This window comes from Aedes albopictus, chromosome 2, assembly GCF_035046485.1.
Source record: "Aedes albopictus strain Foshan chromosome 2, AalbF5, whole genome shotgun sequence".
Lineage (NCBI taxonomy): Eukaryota > Metazoa > Arthropoda > Insecta > Diptera > Culicidae > Aedes > Aedes albopictus.
The window spans coordinates 154,159,484-154,179,274 of NC_085137.1; the positions used below are offsets into that span (position 1 = coordinate 154,159,484).

The 19,791-nt window shown below is 39.1% G+C and overlaps 1 protein-coding gene across 1 annotated transcript in view; it reads right to left on the bottom strand.

The window, feature by feature from the left end:
• The window catches only part of LOC109412673 (atrial natriuretic peptide receptor 1), a 67,474-nt gene that overhangs the window by 33,344 nt on the left and 14,339 nt on the right, over positions 1-19,791 (bottom strand). Inside the window, exon 3 of the mRNA XM_062850622.1 lies at positions 14,775-14,940. Within this exon, the coding sequence (XP_062706606.1) occupies positions 14,775-14,940 (166 nt within the window). The remainder of the gene's footprint in view (positions 1-14,774; positions 14,941-19,791) is intronic.

Sequence of the window (19,791 nt, forward strand, 5' to 3'; positions counted from 1 at the left end):
CCTCCTTATCAGATAGAGGTGCAACCTATTATTTGCCTTCGAAAACTAGCTTGCGGCATATCAAACTTCATGATTTTGCAAAACAAGAGTATTGGACAATGTTTCTAGAGATTTAGGATACACTTGTCACTTCTCCGGATGTTACGGAAACCTGGTGCCCCCAGGGAAGTGGCTGGCCACTTCCTGACCGGTTCAGAAACCTAACTTGCGACATATCAAACTTTATGATTTTGCAAACCAAGAGTATTGAATCATGTTTCCGAAAAATTTCGGATATACTGGCCACTTCTCCGGAGGTTCCGGAAACCTAGTGCCCCAGGGAAGTGGCCACTTTCTGACCGGTTCTAAAACCTAGCTTGCGACATATCAAACTTCATGATTTTGCAAAACAAGAGTATTGGGCCATGTTTCTCGAGATTTCGGATACACTGGCCACTTCTCCGGATGTTCCGGCCCCAGGTGCCCCCAGGGAAGTAACCAATTACTGACCGGTTCTGAAACCTAGCTTGCGACATATAAATTTCATGATTTTACAAAACAAGAGTATTGGGCCATGTTTCTAGAGATTTCGAATACACTGGCCACTTCTCCGGATGTTCCGGAAACTGGTGCCCCCAGGAAAGTGGCCTCTTTCTGACCGGTTCTGAAACCTAGCTTGCGACACATCAAACTTCATGATTTTGCAAAAACAAGAGTATTGGACCTTGTTTCCAGGTATTTCGGATATACTGGTCACTTCTCCGAATGTTCCGGAAACCTGAAGCCCCCAGTAAAGTGGCCACTTCCTGACCGGTTCTAAAACCTAGCTTGCGACATATCAAACTTCATGATTTTTCAAAACAAGAGTATTGGACCATGTTCCCAGAAATTACAGTGACCACTTCTCCGGATGTTCCGGAAACCTGGTGCCCCCAGGGAAGTGGCACTTTCTGACCGGTTCTGAAACCTAGCTTGCGACATATCAAACTTCATGATTTTGCAAAACAAGAGTTTTGGACCATGTTTCCAGAAGTTTTGGATGTACTGGTCACTTCTCCGGATGTTCCGAAAACCTGGTGCCCCCAGGGAAGTGGCACTTTCTGACCGGTTCTGAAACCTAGCTTGCGACATATCAAACTTCATGATTTTGCAAAACATGGCCCAATACTCTTGATTTGCGAAATCATAAAGTTTGACATGTCGCAAGCTAGGTTTCCGGCACATCCGGAGAAGTGGTCACTGTTTCCGAAATTTCTGGAAACATGGTCCAATACTCTTGTTTGCAAAATCATGAAGTTTGATGTGTCGCAAGCCAGGTTTCAGAACCGGTCAGAAAGTGGCCACTTTCCTGGGGGCACCAGTTTCCGGAACATCCGGAGAAGTGGCCAGTATATCCGAAACTTCTGGAAACATGGTCCAATATTCTTGTTTTACAAAATCATGAAGTTTGATGTGTCGCAAGCTAGGTGTCAGAACCGATCATAAGTGGCCACTTTCCTGGGGGTACCTGGATCCGGAACATCCGGAGAAGTGACCATTGTATCTGAAATCTCTAGAAACATGGTCCAATATTCTTGTTTTGCAAAATCATGAAGTTTGATATGCCGCAAGCTAGTTTTCGAAGGCAAATAATAGGTTGCACCTCTATCTGATAAGGAGGTTACCCCAGTACCCCCGGCCATAAATCCGGAACAACGGAAAAATCCGGAACCATGATACCGGTTACATAAACTAGAAGGATTTTGTGATCAACTGTCAAAATTTAATTAACTTTCGTTGAGAAACGGCTGAGAATCAGATTTTTGAAGTTTTGAAATTGGGTGCAAAATGAGGCTCAGGCACATAGGTGTTAATGCAATCATATCTGTCCAACAGGTCTCAATTTGTTTGCATCAATGATTGTTACTCGGATAGTGTCGATATTTTATCCGGTGTTCCGCAAGGTTCTATTTTAGGCCCTTTGCTTTTTTCAATGTTTATTAACGACTTGCCGAGTGTTCTGAAACATTGCCGAATTCATTTGTTTGCGGATGACGTCCAAATTTACATCATGGCTACTGATCTTTCGACTGCCGAAATGGTCGAATTGCTTAATGATGATCTTTTGAGAATCTTGGAATGGTCTACTAGAAACCTTTTGCCTGTAAACCCCGATAAGACTTAAGTTATGCTAATAACTAGAAACAGAATTGTAAATGTACGTCCAAATGTTTTGTTTGGAAATGTGTTGATTCAATACGTTGATAAATTAACAACGCTAGGTTTTATTATTCAGAACGATCTTGAGTGGGAAGGTCATATTAATGCCCAATGTACTAAAATATACAGATGCCTTCGTATGCTTCGAATCACTTCTTATACTTTACCCACAGACAAACAGACGTGTCACTTGGAAGAAAATGCGATAAAAATCATCGTCAAGCAAACATAATCGCCCAATGCTAATTATGCTGTGGTACGCAAATCTACTGAGTAGATGGCGGTAGTGAGCAAACGTCAAACAGGAGCAAAAACGATGCGAGCGCCATGAGCGAGCGATTTGCGAACTACGGAATATTTGAATAATCCGTTAAAAAGTGAAACGATGGGAAGTGAGTAGAGTGAGACGTCTGTTTGTCTGTGCTTTACCGATACCAATCAAATTAAGGCTTTTCAAATCATTAATTTGGCCACACTTTATGTACGGCGACGTTTTTTTACTAAACGCTTCAGCAATGTCGATAAGTCGTTTGCGCGTAGCTTTGAACTCTTGTGTTCGCTATGTTTTTAATCTCAATAGATTCTCAAGAGTAACCCACTTACAGCCACAGCTTCTCGGTTGTCATTTTCAAGACTTTCTTATGCTTCGTAGTTGTGTTCTTTTATTTAAGATTATTTTTAAAAAATCCCCAAGATATCTTTATACCAAACTTCAGCCATTTCAAAACAGTCGTAATCGTAACTTTACTCTGCCACGGTTTAACACGTCGCATTACAGGAATACACTATTTGTTCAGGGCATAGTGTTTTGGAATCAACTTCCTCTTAATATTAAAAATGGGACTAGTGTAAGTGGATTTCGACAGGAGTGTGTCGCCTTGTTCAACAGTCAGCATCAACAATAAGTTAGGTTAGTTTGTAAACCGTCGATCAATATAGCGTCAGTTTCGGATGTATTTTGTAATTTTGATTCCGTGAATTCAACGTTTGTAGCATTTAAAAAGGATATTCCTTACGCTACTTCATTATATGAGAAATAAATAAATAAATAAAATAAATATTTATTTATCACGCTATGATAAAAACTTCTATGTACATCTAAAGCAAGCTGCTGAATCCAAATGATTGAACCAAAAACAGTAAAACTTTCGCAATTCTTGGATAACTCCGGGTGAATTTAAATGATTTAAAATAATTTCATGTAATTATTTACAAAACTTTCAAAGATGGATAATTAATAACGTACTAAGGAAAATTAAAATAAACTAAGATGTAAAAATATTATGTTCACGACCAGGCTGATGATGTCATTCATCATTTGATCATCATTCTTGAGAAAAGCTTGAAGGGCTTTCACATGAGTTTTGGATGATTATTTTAGAAATGATAAAGTGTTTTTTGCGCACAAAATTTATAAACAAATATCTCGCGTTCCTTACAGAACTTCTGAATGGGTTTTGTTGAGATCAAAAGTTACACAGATTTCCATCATTTTCCATCAAGATCAAAATGATAAACAATTTTGAGATGTGACCTACTTGCACGGAACCAAAAATTTGCAGAAGTATTCTGCGATAGTGACGTTAGTAAAATATGATGTCCCGAAAACAAGGAGAGAACATTTACTTTTAATTACAAGCTGTAGGTAGAATCACAAACTCAACTGAAGTAGTGTAAATTCAATTATAAATTTTGGGATTTTAACAAAAATTTCTCAAAATTCCAAAAACATTACAAATTTAACCAATTAAAATGTTTTAGGGGGATACCAGAAATTCCATAGATTATTCAAAGGAATTTTGGAAAAATGCCCTAAAGCAACACTTCCAAGTTCCTTCGAACAAAAAAAAAACAAAAATAAATACGTTCCAATATTTTTTCTTTCTTTTTGTTTTGGCTCAAGAGCTTGCGGCGCACCAGCGAAATGTTCACGGCGCACCAAGGCGCCGCGGCGCACAGTTTGGGAAGCACTGCCGTAGACTTTAGGATCTAAACTCAAGAACAGTTTGGATAACCTAGGATATCCCGACTGTTTTGATATTGTCTATTAACCTTTCAAAAGACTCACTGGACATGAAAGATTACAAATCGTAACTTTGTATAATGGAAGAAGTTACCGTTACACTCGTAGACTTTAGGATCTAAATTCAAGAACAGTTTGGATGACCTAGGATATCCCAACTGATCTGATACTGTCTATTGAACTTTCAGAAGACTTACTGGGCATGATAGATTACATATCGTAACTTTGTATATTGAAAGAAGTTACCGTTACACCCGTAGACTTTAGGATCCAAACTCAAGAATAGTTTGGTTGACCTAGGACCGTGGTCACCAAACTGCGGCCTGCGGGCCGCACGTGATGTCTAGATCTCCATGTTGTGGTAGGAATCTTTGCAATGATTCCTATGGAGGTTGTTCTACACCCAAAATAATGACGAATAACAGGTTCAACGTTTAACAAATCGATATGAATGTTGCGATACAAACAACTAAAAAAAAGGCCTGAGGATCACTGACCTTGGATATCCCGACTGATCTGATACTGTCTATTGAACTTTCAGAAGACTTACTGGACATGATAGATTACAAATCGTAGCTTTGTAAAATGAAGGAAGTTACCGTTACACCCGTAGACTTAAGGATCTAAACTCAAGAATAGTTTGGATGACCTAGGATATAAAAAAAAAATTCTGCATAACATTCTACCGTTTTTATGCTATTGACCACCAAAGCTGCAGAAAAACGTAAAAAAAAAACTCCAAAATAACGCTTGGAAAAATTTCGGCTTCAAAGGGTTAATTGTCTGCTGTACTTTGAAACAAAAATTTTCATGCGTTAGATGCTGAATCCGTTTAAATCTTTTTTTACCATTCCTGACACCGAAGTAGGGTCAGGGACCATTTGGACAGGAGCATCTATTTTGGGCACTTACTGCTATAACTCAGTGAATTTTAAACCGATTGACTCGAATTTTTGCACATGACTGTGCGTATCTGATCGTGTCTGAAAAATCAAGTCAATCGATTCAAAATTGACTGAGTTATAGAAGCAAGTGCCCAAAACAGGTGCTCCTGCCCAAATGGTCCCAGACGCTACATCAATAAGTTAGCTAAATATTTGCTTTCATATCGTAACTCTATCCACTTTACAATATAATTTGATTAAACTACAAAAGAACAGATAATGCGATTTGCCACTTTCAATCAAATACTGTTTGCAGAAGCATATGTCCTTGTCCATTTCGGATCCATTCACATCACCTTTACAATTGTGTGAGAAAAAAATGGAAATCGATACCGCTGGAAGCCATTCACAGCCACCAACAGAGTAAGGACTCTCCTGATCCTTCCAGATCTACCCCACCTTCCTTCTTCCAAGTAAACAACTGTCTCCGTGCTTAACGGACTGAAAAACGTCTCTTTTATCGCTTCATCTACCTTGCGGGCTCTCCCCGTGATTGAATCTCTGGCCTCCGCCGAGAAGGCATTGATTGAGTTCGCATTCCACCTACTACTAGGGTGTGGATTGATCCATCCCCGATGGGGAATAATTTTAAAAGTTTATCAGATAAAAGATTGCTGCATCTCGTGAGGCAGTGTTGCACTTGCTTTTTTTTTTTTTCGCAAAAACGTTTTTACAGCTATTGTTTCGCATATTGAGTAGATATCGCAACACTCGATTTTTTTTTCGTTTGGATGAATAATATGAAGTCATGAACGAGTACATAACGAAAATGATTGAAATCATACTGAAGACAATCTGTTTAAAATGTGAAAAATAGTACACGGTCCCCTCTGAAACTTTTACTCTGCTACTGCAGTAGGTGATTCATGAAGAAGCAAACAAACGAATTCATTTACTCGATACGCGTATTTTGTAGCTGCACAGAACAAGCTGCCTTTCTTTTATTTTCCAACAGAGAAGATGGTCTTGAAATTGTGCGCGAGAGCCCTGTTGATGATGATGACAATGGTGAAGCGGCACTGCGGAAATAATAGACCAATAACACGCTCCAGTAATGCGCCAGTCGCGTGCTAAACGGTGCGAAATGACAATACCAGGCACATTAAAATAACGACAACGTTTGTTTCAACTCGCGACAGAATCCGTCCGTATAGCTTCGCCCAGCATCCCATCATCCCGTCGCGTCGTCCGGGTCGTCTTGCTTTCGCCTGAGTCAGTCAGGGGCTCAAGCAACTCGGATGGAGGACGCTTTCAAATGGAATTATACGCGCTCCGAAGTGCGCTGATCCGTGTATTGAGGCATTAAATAAATTTGTTTTTAGATTGCTCCCATCAGGTTCGGTGTCCCTACACGGCTGGACAAGAGGACGGATGATGATGTCCCGTCGGTGAACCAGAAAGTGAATTGTTTGCCTATCCGTGAGGACAACATTTTTGTTGTTGGTTTTGTAATTAGAAGTTGTTTCGGGGTATTCGAGTCAATTTCAAAGATTTATAGGAAATGCCTTACCATTTCTGGCAGTCTACTTTTGCTGACAGATTATAAAAATTGTATCTTTTTAATGCCGTTTTTCTTTTTTAACCTGGACTATTCTGCATTTCATTTGAAAACTTTTTGTTTTATTTGAAATTGTTTTTTTTTAATTTCTTTGGTAACACCTTCGGATATTTCTTCTAAATTTTGTTGGCCATACTTCAGGAAACTCTTCGAGAATTTTATTTTGATCTCTGCAAATTCTTTGTTTTTATTTTTGCATTGACAAATACTTTTAAAATATCTTCCCGCAGTTTCTTATTGATTTCTTTCTGCATTTCCGTCGGCAAATTAATTGCCACATTATCAAGCAATTTCGTTGGTAATTTCTATTTCAATTGCTTCAGGAATCACACAGGGAATTCCTTTGAAAATGTGCGGGAAATTGTTTCAAAGTTTTTGGGAAACTTCTTTTGGAATGCTTTGGGAAGTGCCTTCGACAACTTATTTGGTATTATTTTTGAAAACGGAATTTACTTCAGTATTCCCTTGAACAATTTTAGTATAAATTTCTTTGGAATGTCCTTCAGTTATTCCTTCATAGTGGTTTCAGCTATTTCTACATTCGAACGAATTTGGAAATTGCTATTTGAAATATCCCGGCAAATTTTTGAGAACTTCTTTGGCAAGCATTTTGACTTTTCGGAAATTCCTTAGGTGATTCCTTTGAAATTTTCTCCGACCATTCTATTGCATTTTTTGATTCGTAAGAGAGTATCTAATTGAATTTCAAAAGTAATAACAAACAGAATCCTGTAAGGATTCACCAAAGGAGTTTCCAGAGGAATACTGAAGAAATAAAAAAAAATGTTTGCAAGGAGCTACCGAAAGCATTACAAAAGTTATTTGTCAGGTAAATTTTCAAAGGGATTGCAGATGAAACTTCCAAAAAATTGATGAAGGAAATCCCGTAGGAGTTGTCTGATAAATTTGCATACCGTCTTGAACCAAAGACCACAACTGAATATAACTTACACTAGACAACGGACTTTTTTTTTAATAATCTTTATTAGTATCTCAATCATTTTTTACATTCTTCAACATAATCTAGGTGTTATGTGTATTATAACACACTATCATCCTAATTTGGTGAAATAAATTTAAGCTATTATCAATACTAATTAATAACATATTACATTTGCTGTACCAGTTAAGATTTTTTGCAGGCTTTATTTTTCAACTGCGTGTCAGAAATACATTTTTTCAGCTTATCCTAACCCTAACCTAACTTAAACTAATTATACAAAGAACTAATCGTAGCAATAGAAGACTGCAACGATTTTTGACGAATGTTGGCAATGATTTTAGTTGACATCTGTTCCAATGTTTCAATATTAGAAATTTGATGCAACTCATTAGTGCTATACCAGGGAGGCAACTTCAGAATCATTTTCAAAATTTTATTTTGAATCCTCTGAAGTTGCTTCTTTCTGGTATTGCAACAGCTCGACCATATTGGGACAGCGTACAACATGGCCGGTCTGAAAATTTGTTTATAAATCAAAAATTTGTTTTTGCGACTAAGTTTTGATTTTCTATTAATAAGTGGGAATAAACACTTAATGTATTTATTGCACTTAGTTTGAATACTTTCTATGTGGTTTTTCAAAGTTAAGTTTTTATCTAGTAAGAGCCCTAGATACCTAACTTCGTCCGACCAATTTATTGGAGTTCCCCTCATAGTGACAACATGTCTACTTGAGGGTTTCAAATAAAGAGCTCTTGGCTTATGTGGGAATATGATAAGTTGAGTTTTGGAAGCATTTGGAGAAATCTTCCATTTTTGCAAATAAGAAGAAAAAATATCTAAACTTTTTTGCAATCTACTACAAATGACACGCAAACTCAGCCAAGGGGCGAGATACCTGTGTCATCTGCAAATAACGATTTTTGACATCCCTGTGGCAAATCAGGTAAGTCGGAGGTAAAAATATTATATAAGGTTGGTCCCAGTATGCTGCCTTGTGGAACACCAGCTCTTACAGGTAATCTATCTGACTTGGAATTTTGATAGTTTACCTGAAGTGTTCGATCCGATAAATAGTTTTGAATAATTTTAATAATATATAGTGGAAAATTAAAATGTTTCAATTTTACGATCAAGCCTTCGTGCCAAACACTATCGAATGCTTTTTCTATGTCAAGAAGTGCTACACCAGTGGAGTAACCTTCAGATTTATTGGAACGAATGAAATTCGTTGCCCGTAAAAGTTGATGAGTAGTCGAATGACCATGGCGGAATCCGAATTGCTCATTGGCAAAAATGGAATTTTCATCAATATGAATCATCATTCTATTTAAAATAAGTTTTTCGAAAAGTTTACTGATAGGTGACAGTAAGCTAATTGGACGATAACTAGAAGCTTCGGCAGGATTTTTGTCAGGCTTCAAAATTGGAACAACTTTAACATTTTTCCATTTTTCAGGAAAATATGCCAACTGAAAACATTTGTTAAATATATTAACCAAAAATGATAAGCAACTTTCTGGAAATTTTTTGATGAGAATATAGAAAATTTCGTCATCACCCGGAGCTTTCATATTCTTAAACTTCTTTATAATAGATCTCACTTCGTCCAAATCAGTGCCCAATGAATTGTCGAAAATGTTCTCATGATTGAGAATGTTTTCGAATTCGCGGGCAACCTGATGTTCTATTGGACTAGTGAGACCTATACTGAAATTATGCGCACTTTCAAACTGTTTGGCAAGTTTTTGTGCTTTTTCAGAATTAGTTAATAATATTTTGTTATCCTCTTTCAGCGCAGGAATAGGCTTCTGAGGCTTTTTCAAAAATTTTGGCAATTTCCAAAACGGCTTAGAGCCGGGGTTTAATTGAGAAACTTTATTTGCAAAATTTTTGTTTCTCAATTCGGTGAAACGTTTCTTCCTTCTGAAGTTCCTGCCAGATTACTTTCAAAGCAGGATCTCGAGTTCGTTGGAATTGTTTTCTTCTCACGTTTTTAAGACGGATCAGAAGTTTCAGATCGTCGTCAATAATAACTGAGTCGAATTTGACTTCACACGTTGGTATTGATGCGCTTCTAGCTTCGACTATAGTACTAGTCAAAGTTTCGAGGGCATTGTCAATATCAAAATGTGTTTCCAATGAAACATTATGATCTAAATGGCTATCGATGTATGTTTTATATGTATCCCAGTCAGCTCTGTGATAATTGAAAGTAGAGCTGATGGGATTAAAAATCGCTTCATGGGAAATTTGAAATGTTGCAGGAAGATGGTCAGAATCAAAATCAGCATGAGTAATCAATTGGCTACAATGCTGACTTGAGTCAGTTAAGACCAAATCAATTGTTGATGGATTTCTAGCAGAAGAAAAACAAGTGGGGCTATCGGGATATAGAATAGAAAAATATCCTGAAGAGCACTGATCAAATAAAATCCTGCCGTTTGAATTGGACATAAGGGGCTGTCCATAAACCACGTGGTCATGAGGGGGGGGGGGGGGGGGGTTCGGCCTATGAGCATTTTGTATGGACGAATAAAAAAAATTGTGTGGACAAATGACCACGCGGGGGGGGGGGGGGTTGAGAAGTCCCAAAAAATGACCACGTGGTTTATGGACAGCCCCTACGAACGGTGTTTCGCATTAAAATCACCAATTATGAAAAATTTGGTCCTGTTGCGAGTTAATTTTCGCAAATCAGATTTAAGAAAAACTATTTGCTGGTCAGTGCATCACTAGACAACGGATAACATCTAAAACTGTAAGACATCCAGTGGCCCAATGAAGAATTTTCCGATTAACGATTTTTGCCTTCCGACTGGAAAGGGAATCGAACCCACAATCCGTGGCTTACCATCACGAACCCCACAGTTATGCTGTAGGTATTTTCAAATATTATAACCTAAATCAATTTCCAAAACTGCTAAAAAATTTCCAAAAGAGTTACCGAACAAAATTCCAAAGGAATTGCCGAAATATTTTCCAAAAAAAATTGCCCATGAAAACAAAAAAATCATTTGAAGTTTGGAACAAATTCAATAAAAAATGCTGAAAGCGTTTCCAAAGAATTAGCCGAAGAAATTCCGCCAAACGAAAATTCGAAATGTTCTCACCGGGTAACTTTTAAAAAAATCGACTAATCGATTTGCAAAGGAAATGTCCAATTGAATACCCAATCGAGTCCAGAAAAAAATGGCAAAGATGTTTCCAGTAGACTGTTGGAAAAAAAGCTTCTTGTCTTCTAGGAAGCTTTTACAAATATAGTAACATATACACAACGATTCTATCAGCTTCTAAGAACAATACACCCTAAATATTTTTTTGCTATAAGGCTGATACAAATTTTATTTAACTTTCTGGTGATGGTCAAACTGCGCCCAAAACTCTCCGTCATCGACAATGTACGGTACCGACGACCGCCACGGTACAACCTAGAGCGATTGAAACGACCGGATGTCGCCTCAGCATACGGGCAGAATCTCGAAGCTGCATTGCCAGACGAGGACGAGCTCGATGAGACCCCTCTAGAGGACTGCTGGAGTACAGTGAAAGCAGCCATCAACGACACAGCCGAGAGCACCATCGGGTACGTGGAACGGAATCGATAAAACGAATGGTTCGACGAAAAGGGCAGAACGGTTTTGGAGGAGAAAAACGCAGCGAGGGCGGTAATGCTGCAGCAAGGGACTCGACAGAACGTGGAACGTTATAAACAGAAGCGGAAACAGCAGACCCGTCTCTTTCGGGAGAAAAAGCGCCGCCTGGAAGAAGCGGAGTGTGAAGAAATATAACTGCTGTGCCGTTCCCAAGAAACACGGAGTTCTATCAGAAGCTTAAGGACAGACTTGTTAGTATCCCAATATGGCCGCCACAATGGCCGACTTTGGCACCTACTCACGATTTTGAGGGCACAAATCTCTTCGTAAACAAAACCAGCGCACCTGAGCTTCTTATTTTAAGCTTATTACAAGTGAGCAAGAACAGAATAATAAAATGCATTGTTGTTTGAAGCTTGCTTCTTGAGATTTGTGTGTCTAAAGCTTTGATGCAGTGGTGAACCGGGATTTCAAGACGTTTGTCCTTAACGCATCCCGCAACGGCTTCGTGCCGTGAGCCGTAATATGCAGGGATGAAGACGGAGGCCTCTTGACGGACGGACGTGAGGTGATCGAAAGGTGGAAGCAGCACTTCTATCAGCACCTGAACGGCGTGGAGAACGTATGCACTGGAGCCCACGGCAACGGAGGAAACGACGACGCCAGTGCAGTGGAGGACGGAAATGAACCAACTCCACGCTGAGGGAAGTTAAGGATGCCATTCACCAGCTCAAAACCAACAAAGCAGCTGGTAAGGATGGTATCGCAGCTGAACGCATAAAGATGGGACCAGAAAAGTTGGCCACCTCTCTGCATCGGCTGATAGTCAGGATCTGGGAAACCGAACAGCTACCGGGGGAGTGGAAGGAAGGGGTAATCTGTCCCATTCACAAGAAAGGCGACCATTTGGAATGTGAGAACTTCAGGGCGATCCTAGGGGCGATCACTATTTTGAATGCTGCCTACAAAGTGCTATCCCAGATCATCTTCCGTCGTCTGTCACCCAAAACGAATGAGTTCGTGGGAAGTTATCAAGCCGGCTTCATCGACGGCCAATCGACAACGAACCAGATCTTTACCGTACGGCAAATTCTCCAGAAATACCGTGAATACCAGGTCCCAACGCATCACCTGTTCATCGACTTTAAAGCGGCTTACGACAATATCGACCGCGCAGAGATATTGAGAATCAGGAACGAAAACGGCTTTCCTGGGAAGCTGACTAGACTGATTAAAGCAACGATGGACGGTGTGCAAAACTGCGTAAGGGTTTCGGGTGGACTATCCAGTTCATTCGAATCTCGCCGGGCACTGCGACAATGTGATGGACTCTCATGCCTACTCTTCAACATCACTCTGGAGGGTGTGATGCGACGAGCCGGGCTCAACAGCCGGGGAACGATTTTCACAAAATCCGGACAATTTGTGTGCCATATGGACGACATAGACATTATTGCCAGAAAATTTGAAACGGTGGCAGAGCTGTAAACCTGCCTGAAACGCGAAGCAGCAAAGGTCAGACTGGTGGTGAATGCCTCAAAAACAAAGTACATGCTGGTAGGCGGAACCGAACACGACCGGATCCGTCTGGGTAGTAATGTTACGATAGACGGGGATACTTTCGAGGTGGTGGAGGAATTCGTCTACCTCGGATCCTTACTGACGGCTGACAACAACGTGAGCCATGAAATTCGGAGGCGCATCATCAGCGGAAGTCGGGCCTACTACGGGCTCCAAAAGAAACTGCGGTCGAAAAAGATTCACCCACGCACCAAATGCAGCATACACAAAACGCTAATAAGACCGGTGGTCTTCTACGGGCACGAGACATGCACCTTGCTCGAGGAGGCCTGCAAGCACTCGGAATTTTCGAGCGACGCGTGCTAAGGACGATCTTCGGCGGTGTGCAGGAGAACGGTGTGTGGCAGAGAAGAATGAACCACGAGCTCGCTGCACTTTACAGCGAACCCAGCACCCAGAAGGTGGCCAAAGCCGGAAGGATACGGTGGGCAGGGCATGTTGCAAGAATGCCGGACAACAACCCTGCAAAGCTGGTGTTTGCAACTGATCCGGTTGGCACAAGAAGGCGTGGAGCGCTGAGAGCGCGATGGGCGGACCAGGTGGAGCGTGACTTGGCGAGCATTGGGCGCGACCGAGGATGGAGAGCGGCAGCCACAAACAGAGTATTGTGGCGTACTATTGTTGATTATGTATTGTCTTAAATGTGATGTTGAACAAATAAATGTATGTATGAATGTATACAAACGATTTTCTCCTTATCTCACCTAGCGCCTCTACAATTGGGGGGACATTCGAATTCTTCTATAGGGGCTGTCCATTAATTACGTAAGGGTTTATGGGGGGAGGGGGGGTTTGGAAAATCTTACGCGCCATACAAAAATATTTAGAGTTTCATACAAAAAATCTTACAAGCGGGGTGGGGGAGTCAAAAAATCGTAAAAATTGCCTTACGTAATAAATGGACAACCGCTTAAGAGTTTGAATTTCTGGGTCATAATGCCCCCAATGCATTATTCGTAACTTTTTTCCTGGCTCCAGTTTGGCTTCACCTCACGAAAAAAGTTTTTTTTAATGCTTCGTTTCTGCAAAATATTAAAAGTCAAGAAGTTTCATTACGATAAGTTAATTAACAAAAGAGATATTAATGCTTAAAATCGCGTTATGACACAAAATGTCTTAAAATTTAACCTCATTTAATTTCGCCAGTACTTTACTTTTTAAAAGTAAAGATGTTTTATGTCTTATAATATCGATTACAAATGAAATTCACTTATGTAAAATTTCAAGTTAAAAATAAACAATAATGTAAAAATACACCAACCGCTGAGCACCACTGCTTCACGTGCATTTCATCCCAATCCACATTTCACGAGCGCCACATTTGCCGTGGCCGTTGGCAAAAGCAATCAAGTGTGGTCAACACAACCACTCCGGGCCCAGGCCTGTCCCCACCGCTTCTCTTGTCAATTGTCATATGGTGTGGATAGGACACTCATGGTAGCACGAAACAATTACAGTACACTGAAAATATTCTACACGTTCGAGTCACATGTTTCAAACATGAATTTTCACCACTTGGGAAACATCTGAATTTAACGTGTCAAACCAGTCATAAATCTACTTTTCGAAATCATGTGTAAAACACGTTAGTTTGGCATCATAAATGTCAAATTTCTTAGAATATCAGTACCAGACCAGACACCCAGCTGCGTGCGGGTCCCTGTTCACCAAAAATGAAGTATGCTAGGACATACTTACCGCGGGCGAGTTTGGTGATGTACATTACATTATAGGCGAACCATCTCCATTATCGACACATAAACATACTTTCAAACACGATAAAATCATGTGTAAAAGACAGTGGTTCAAAACCTCAACTATTCTACATCTGATTCAAAGGAAATACACGTTAATATAGCGTGCTGTTTTGAACGATACATTAACGTGTAAAAGAACATGGATGAGGCGTGTCGATTATTTTCAGTGTAGCTATGTAAAAAAATAATCTTACCTGGTCACCCATGCCCGTGATGATGGGTGTATTCCAGTAGTCGGCCAGCCGGGCCACCGGTTCCAACGCAAAGGCACATGCCGGTCCGATGAAGGCCACCACGTTGTTCTTGAAGTGCATATCCGCCGCAAGGCCGGGCGATTTAGCTCCCGAGCAGGAGGCGTAGCTGGGCGAAAGTGGTGATGAGGTGTCGATTAGATTATAGAAATTACCGTACAAAAGGTGAAGCATATAAATAGCGCAAAGGGCCCTACATAGGGTGACGATGGGTATTATCAGCAGGTTTGTTCTCTTCGTCATGGGGGGTTTTTGTGGGCTGAATTGCCTGAAATTTGGGCATATAACTCAGCTTGGTTGAGAAGAATTTGAGGCCAACTCTGAGACCTACAGGTTTCAAAAAACCCCCCATGACGAAGAGAACAAACCTGCCGAGAATACGTAAGTTCCCCTATTTTCCATACTAAGTCGACATCAATTCAAGTTGAAGCGAATAATGGAGCTTTTGTTTAGCAACAGTTGGCTTATGAGGTGGTTATAAGGTGGTTCATATACTGTAAACTTAACGTTAAATAGCAACCAAAGTTAATACAAACGAAATAATACCTATTCGTTATTCACAGAATGTTTTAGCTGTTAGTACACAGGGTCAAATATTTGTCCGAAAAGAAACCAATGCTCAAACATCTTGTTTGACTCGATCAAATTTTCATTAGTGTCAAACTGATGTTGTTTCTTGAGTTCTTTCCTTGTCAAATATTTGACCCTGTGTACTACTGGTCTTTGAAAATGAGATTTTCGATTGACAAACTTGAGTGAAACATGTGAAATTTGCTCTTCTCATTCAAATTTTGGTCTGGACTTCGGTAGAATGTGTCTAATATTCATATAGTGATGTCCGTATAGAAGGCTGCATCAGGCATCAGTGTCAAACTTTTGAGACCCTCCCACCCCCTAAACGATGGACGTCATATTTATAACTAGCATAGAGGAGGGTCCACTACATATTTTCCATAGTTGATTGACATCAATTCAGTAACAAATTTTGAAAACGACGTATAATCAATGGTGTAGCATTGATTATACGTCGTTTTCAAAATTTATTACTGAATTCAAGTTCGTCATGATTCGCCGAACAAAAGTCTACGAGGAAGGAAGGGATCTGACGTCTGAGATGGCCAAAATTTGGTCTACCTAAGTGGTATTTGAACAGCCCCTAAGGCCGTTCACAATGCTGTTTTATTTTGTATGGCGAGTTTTAAAAATTTTAAAACTCGCCATACAAAATAAAACAGCATTGCGAACGGTCTAAGGATGAAGCAAATGAGGAGCAAACACCACCACGACTACACCTTACCAAAACGCTCATGTAGACACAGTGTTGCCACAGGTACAGATTATTCTGTAAAAGTACAGATTTTTTCCAACTTTTTGGTAAAGATTCTGTACGGTACAGATTACAGATTTTCAGCAAAAGGTACAGAATGGTACAGATTTTTTGAAATTGAGAAAAATCATTAAAATTCAAATTTAAAACATTTTTAATACTGATATTTTCGTTTTTAAAGTGCAAAAATTGGTAACGATATACTCAAATTAAGTGGTTTTCATAGTTTAGCCTGAATGTAATGCTCTTTTTTGTGTATTTTAAGCGATTTTAAATCAAATGTGGTACAAATTTGGTACAGATTTTGGGTACAGATTTTTCGAATGTCTGGTACAGATAAAAAGATTTTTGAGCATTCGGTACAGATAAAAATGTGGCAACACTGTGTAGACATTTTGTATAATTTCCTTCTTTGGACCCCCATGGCACCTGAGAAGGATTTCAAAAATCATATCTAATTCCCACGAGGAAATAGACAATATATAGAGAAAAACAAGAAGAATTGCCCCATTGTCATCTAGCTGGTCAGCACGACGTGGAACTTTAGTGATTTGTTTACGATCAGTCATCTCCATCCATCCGGTCTATCTCGTCCGTTAAAACGCACGCTTTAGCAGTGCAGCTACATCAAATCAAAACATCGCATAAGTTGAGTCTGTTTTGGTGGTGCATACATCGTGGCGTTGAAACTGATATTTCATCAGGAAATTTGGTTTAGCCTTAAAAATAAACATTTGTAACGTTCAAAATTTGAACAGTGTAAAGGCCCATTCGCACTATTTGATTAGTGATTAGACGGTTTGATTTGAGCGACTGCTATGTAAACATTCCCTTTAGAACTCAGTAAATTTGCTAAAAAAAGAAAACCACTAGATCGCCCTAAACCATATGTTGAAGGAGATTGCATTTGGAACATATATGTAGCTGAAAGAATTGTGTGACAAATAGGTGTCGAATATCCTGAAAATCCTTACCCAAAACAAATACCGTAATCCGGGGTCAAATTGATCACTTTAAAACAACTTTTGCGGATAACTTTAGTGACAATTGAAATATTGCCAAAAGAATTTCTGTAAAATCAGTACCCAGTGGATCTCTATAAAACCATGTGACAGAATTTTGTTCAACAAATTTAAACTTTCAGGTAAATTACTTCAAAAATCAAAAAATTTAAGATGCCACTTTGGGGCGAAATTGATCAGTATACAATTAAGCATGGGTTAAAAAGAAACATTTCGTTACCCGAGTAGAAGTAAAAATCAGAACAATATCATCATTTGATATTCCTCAGTGAAGTACTCAAGATCACAATAAGCTATTGGTTTGTTTGACATAAGAGATAAAAGATCAAAAATAAGATCAAATATTAGTATGGTGAAGAACAAAATAATATCTCATTTTGATATTATAAGATCAGACTAATATCTGGGGAGATTTGGGCTGTAGCACATCAAACCAATATCATAAAATGATCTGACAGATGGATTAGAGTAAAAAAAAGAAAAATGGCCGCGACCAGAATCGAACTTATGACCTTGTGATTTATGACCAGTGACATTACCACTGCACTACGACTCACATCTGAAAATAGGAGGTAACAAGAGCATCAAGTTCTACGTTTTCCAAAGTGTGCGAGTCATGGTAGTTGTTTTGGTTTTGTCCCGCCATGTTGTAGATGAGTGTGCGAAAGAACTAATTATGATCTTGAATAGTAGTTTTCAGATCTTACAATTTTCGGATGTTTTAGATGAATGTGTGAAAGAACTGATTTTGATCTTGAGCAGTAATTTTCAGATCTTTCAATTTCTGGATGTTGCAGATGGGAATGTGAAGAGCTAATTTTGATCTTAAGCAGTATTTTTCAGATTTTCCAATGATAAATGTTCTATTGCAGAATATTAATACAGTTTCCACCCAAAATTTGCAAACTCAAGCAAAAGTATGGAACATAAAAATGAATTAAGGCTCAATTAGGAATTTCATATTTTCCTAAACTAAGAGAGTACTTTTCTCTAGATGATTTCACATTTTATGCATATTCTCTGAATTGTTAACAAAGCTACAACTTTAAAAACGACATGTGTAGAAACATGTTTGGTTTATTTTACGCCTAAAACAGGACGAATTTCCACCAATAGGACGTAATCAGTGATTGTAATAATGAGCTGATTTTTTGTATGGTGCAATGAAATGACGCAAAAAGCTTGGCTATTATAATTTCTTGCCTAATTCAATGGTGTTTGAGTTCTCCATTTCTCCACTTCTTGCAACAAAGTTTTCCAAAATTTTGTTCTAACAGCATTAAATAAGGCAAGGAATCATAATACCCACGCTTTTTGCATAATTTCGTTGCAGAAACGGAGAATTTACCTTCTAGTCATAAAAAATCAGCTAAAAATCTAGTATGTACTTCACTGAAGGTGCTCAATTGTGAACTGTCGCCCAGAAAAGCTCTGGAAAGATTGTTTTAGAAGATCGTAGTCGTCACGACTGACGTCTGTTCCTATATCCGAGGCAGAATCGCTACGCAAGTTGTTGGTTGAAACCCAAAAAGCTGGTCGTCTGCAGCGGTATGTTTTGTTGAATCTAGGATCAACGGTCCGTTTTTCGAAATGGACGTATTTTGCTTAGCGGGCCGATTAAAGTTCCCGAATTGTCCGGTGATTCATTTATTGGATTCGTACCACAAATGCTAGCTCGACATCAAGGTCTAGCTCATGGAGCTCATGTTGTCATCGGACTCAATTGGAAAGCCTGTGCTGGTTTACTAACAGTGAAATAAAATAATTATAAACTGGGATTAAGTAATCTATCAGATAATTCAGCATATACTTTTGTGCCTGAAAAGCAAATATCGATTGTATGCATTTTTGTGTCGATTACTCTGTTGTTTTTTATTTGTTCAATTGCCGCATCTATAAACCCGCTTATTGATAATGGAGGCCACTTCTACTTCCTTTTTGTCCCAGTGCTCGTTTGTAAAATTTGTGGTGGACATAAGGGAACATCTATTAATTATGTAACGCTAAATTCGACATTTTTGAACTCGGTGGTTGATTTATTAGGGTCTGGTGACCTCCATAAGGGTTTTTTGTATGCTAACTCCAACTTTTTTGTATGGATCGTAACGCTAGGCTGTATTCCCTATTCCCCTGGAGCATTACGTAATTTATTAAACCCCTATCTCCTGAAGCGTTACGTTATTTGGGGACGGCGCATAATGCAAGTTGAAGACTTAAAATAGTTTTTATGCGCAATGTTGGGAAATTTCGACATTCTTACAGCGGGTTGCACTAGGCTTTCCAAAGATCAAATTAAGTACTAATTTTGAAATCATATCACGATGAGATATTGAGCAGATATTTGGCAACTTTTTGCATATCTCATCAATATCACATTATGATATGATATCAAAATTTGATCGTTTTAAGATATGATTATGATATTCACGTCTACCCGGGTACCCACTTAATTTTGCTCTTCTCAACCCGAATAACGCGTCAAAACTCTTACAACTAGTGAATTTGACACTTAAAATGCAAAAGTAAATTTTGAAATTTCCACCTTAACGCCTGAAGGTAGGCAATTTACTTTGAAATAAGTGATTGCTGTTACAATAAATGACTTTTTCGT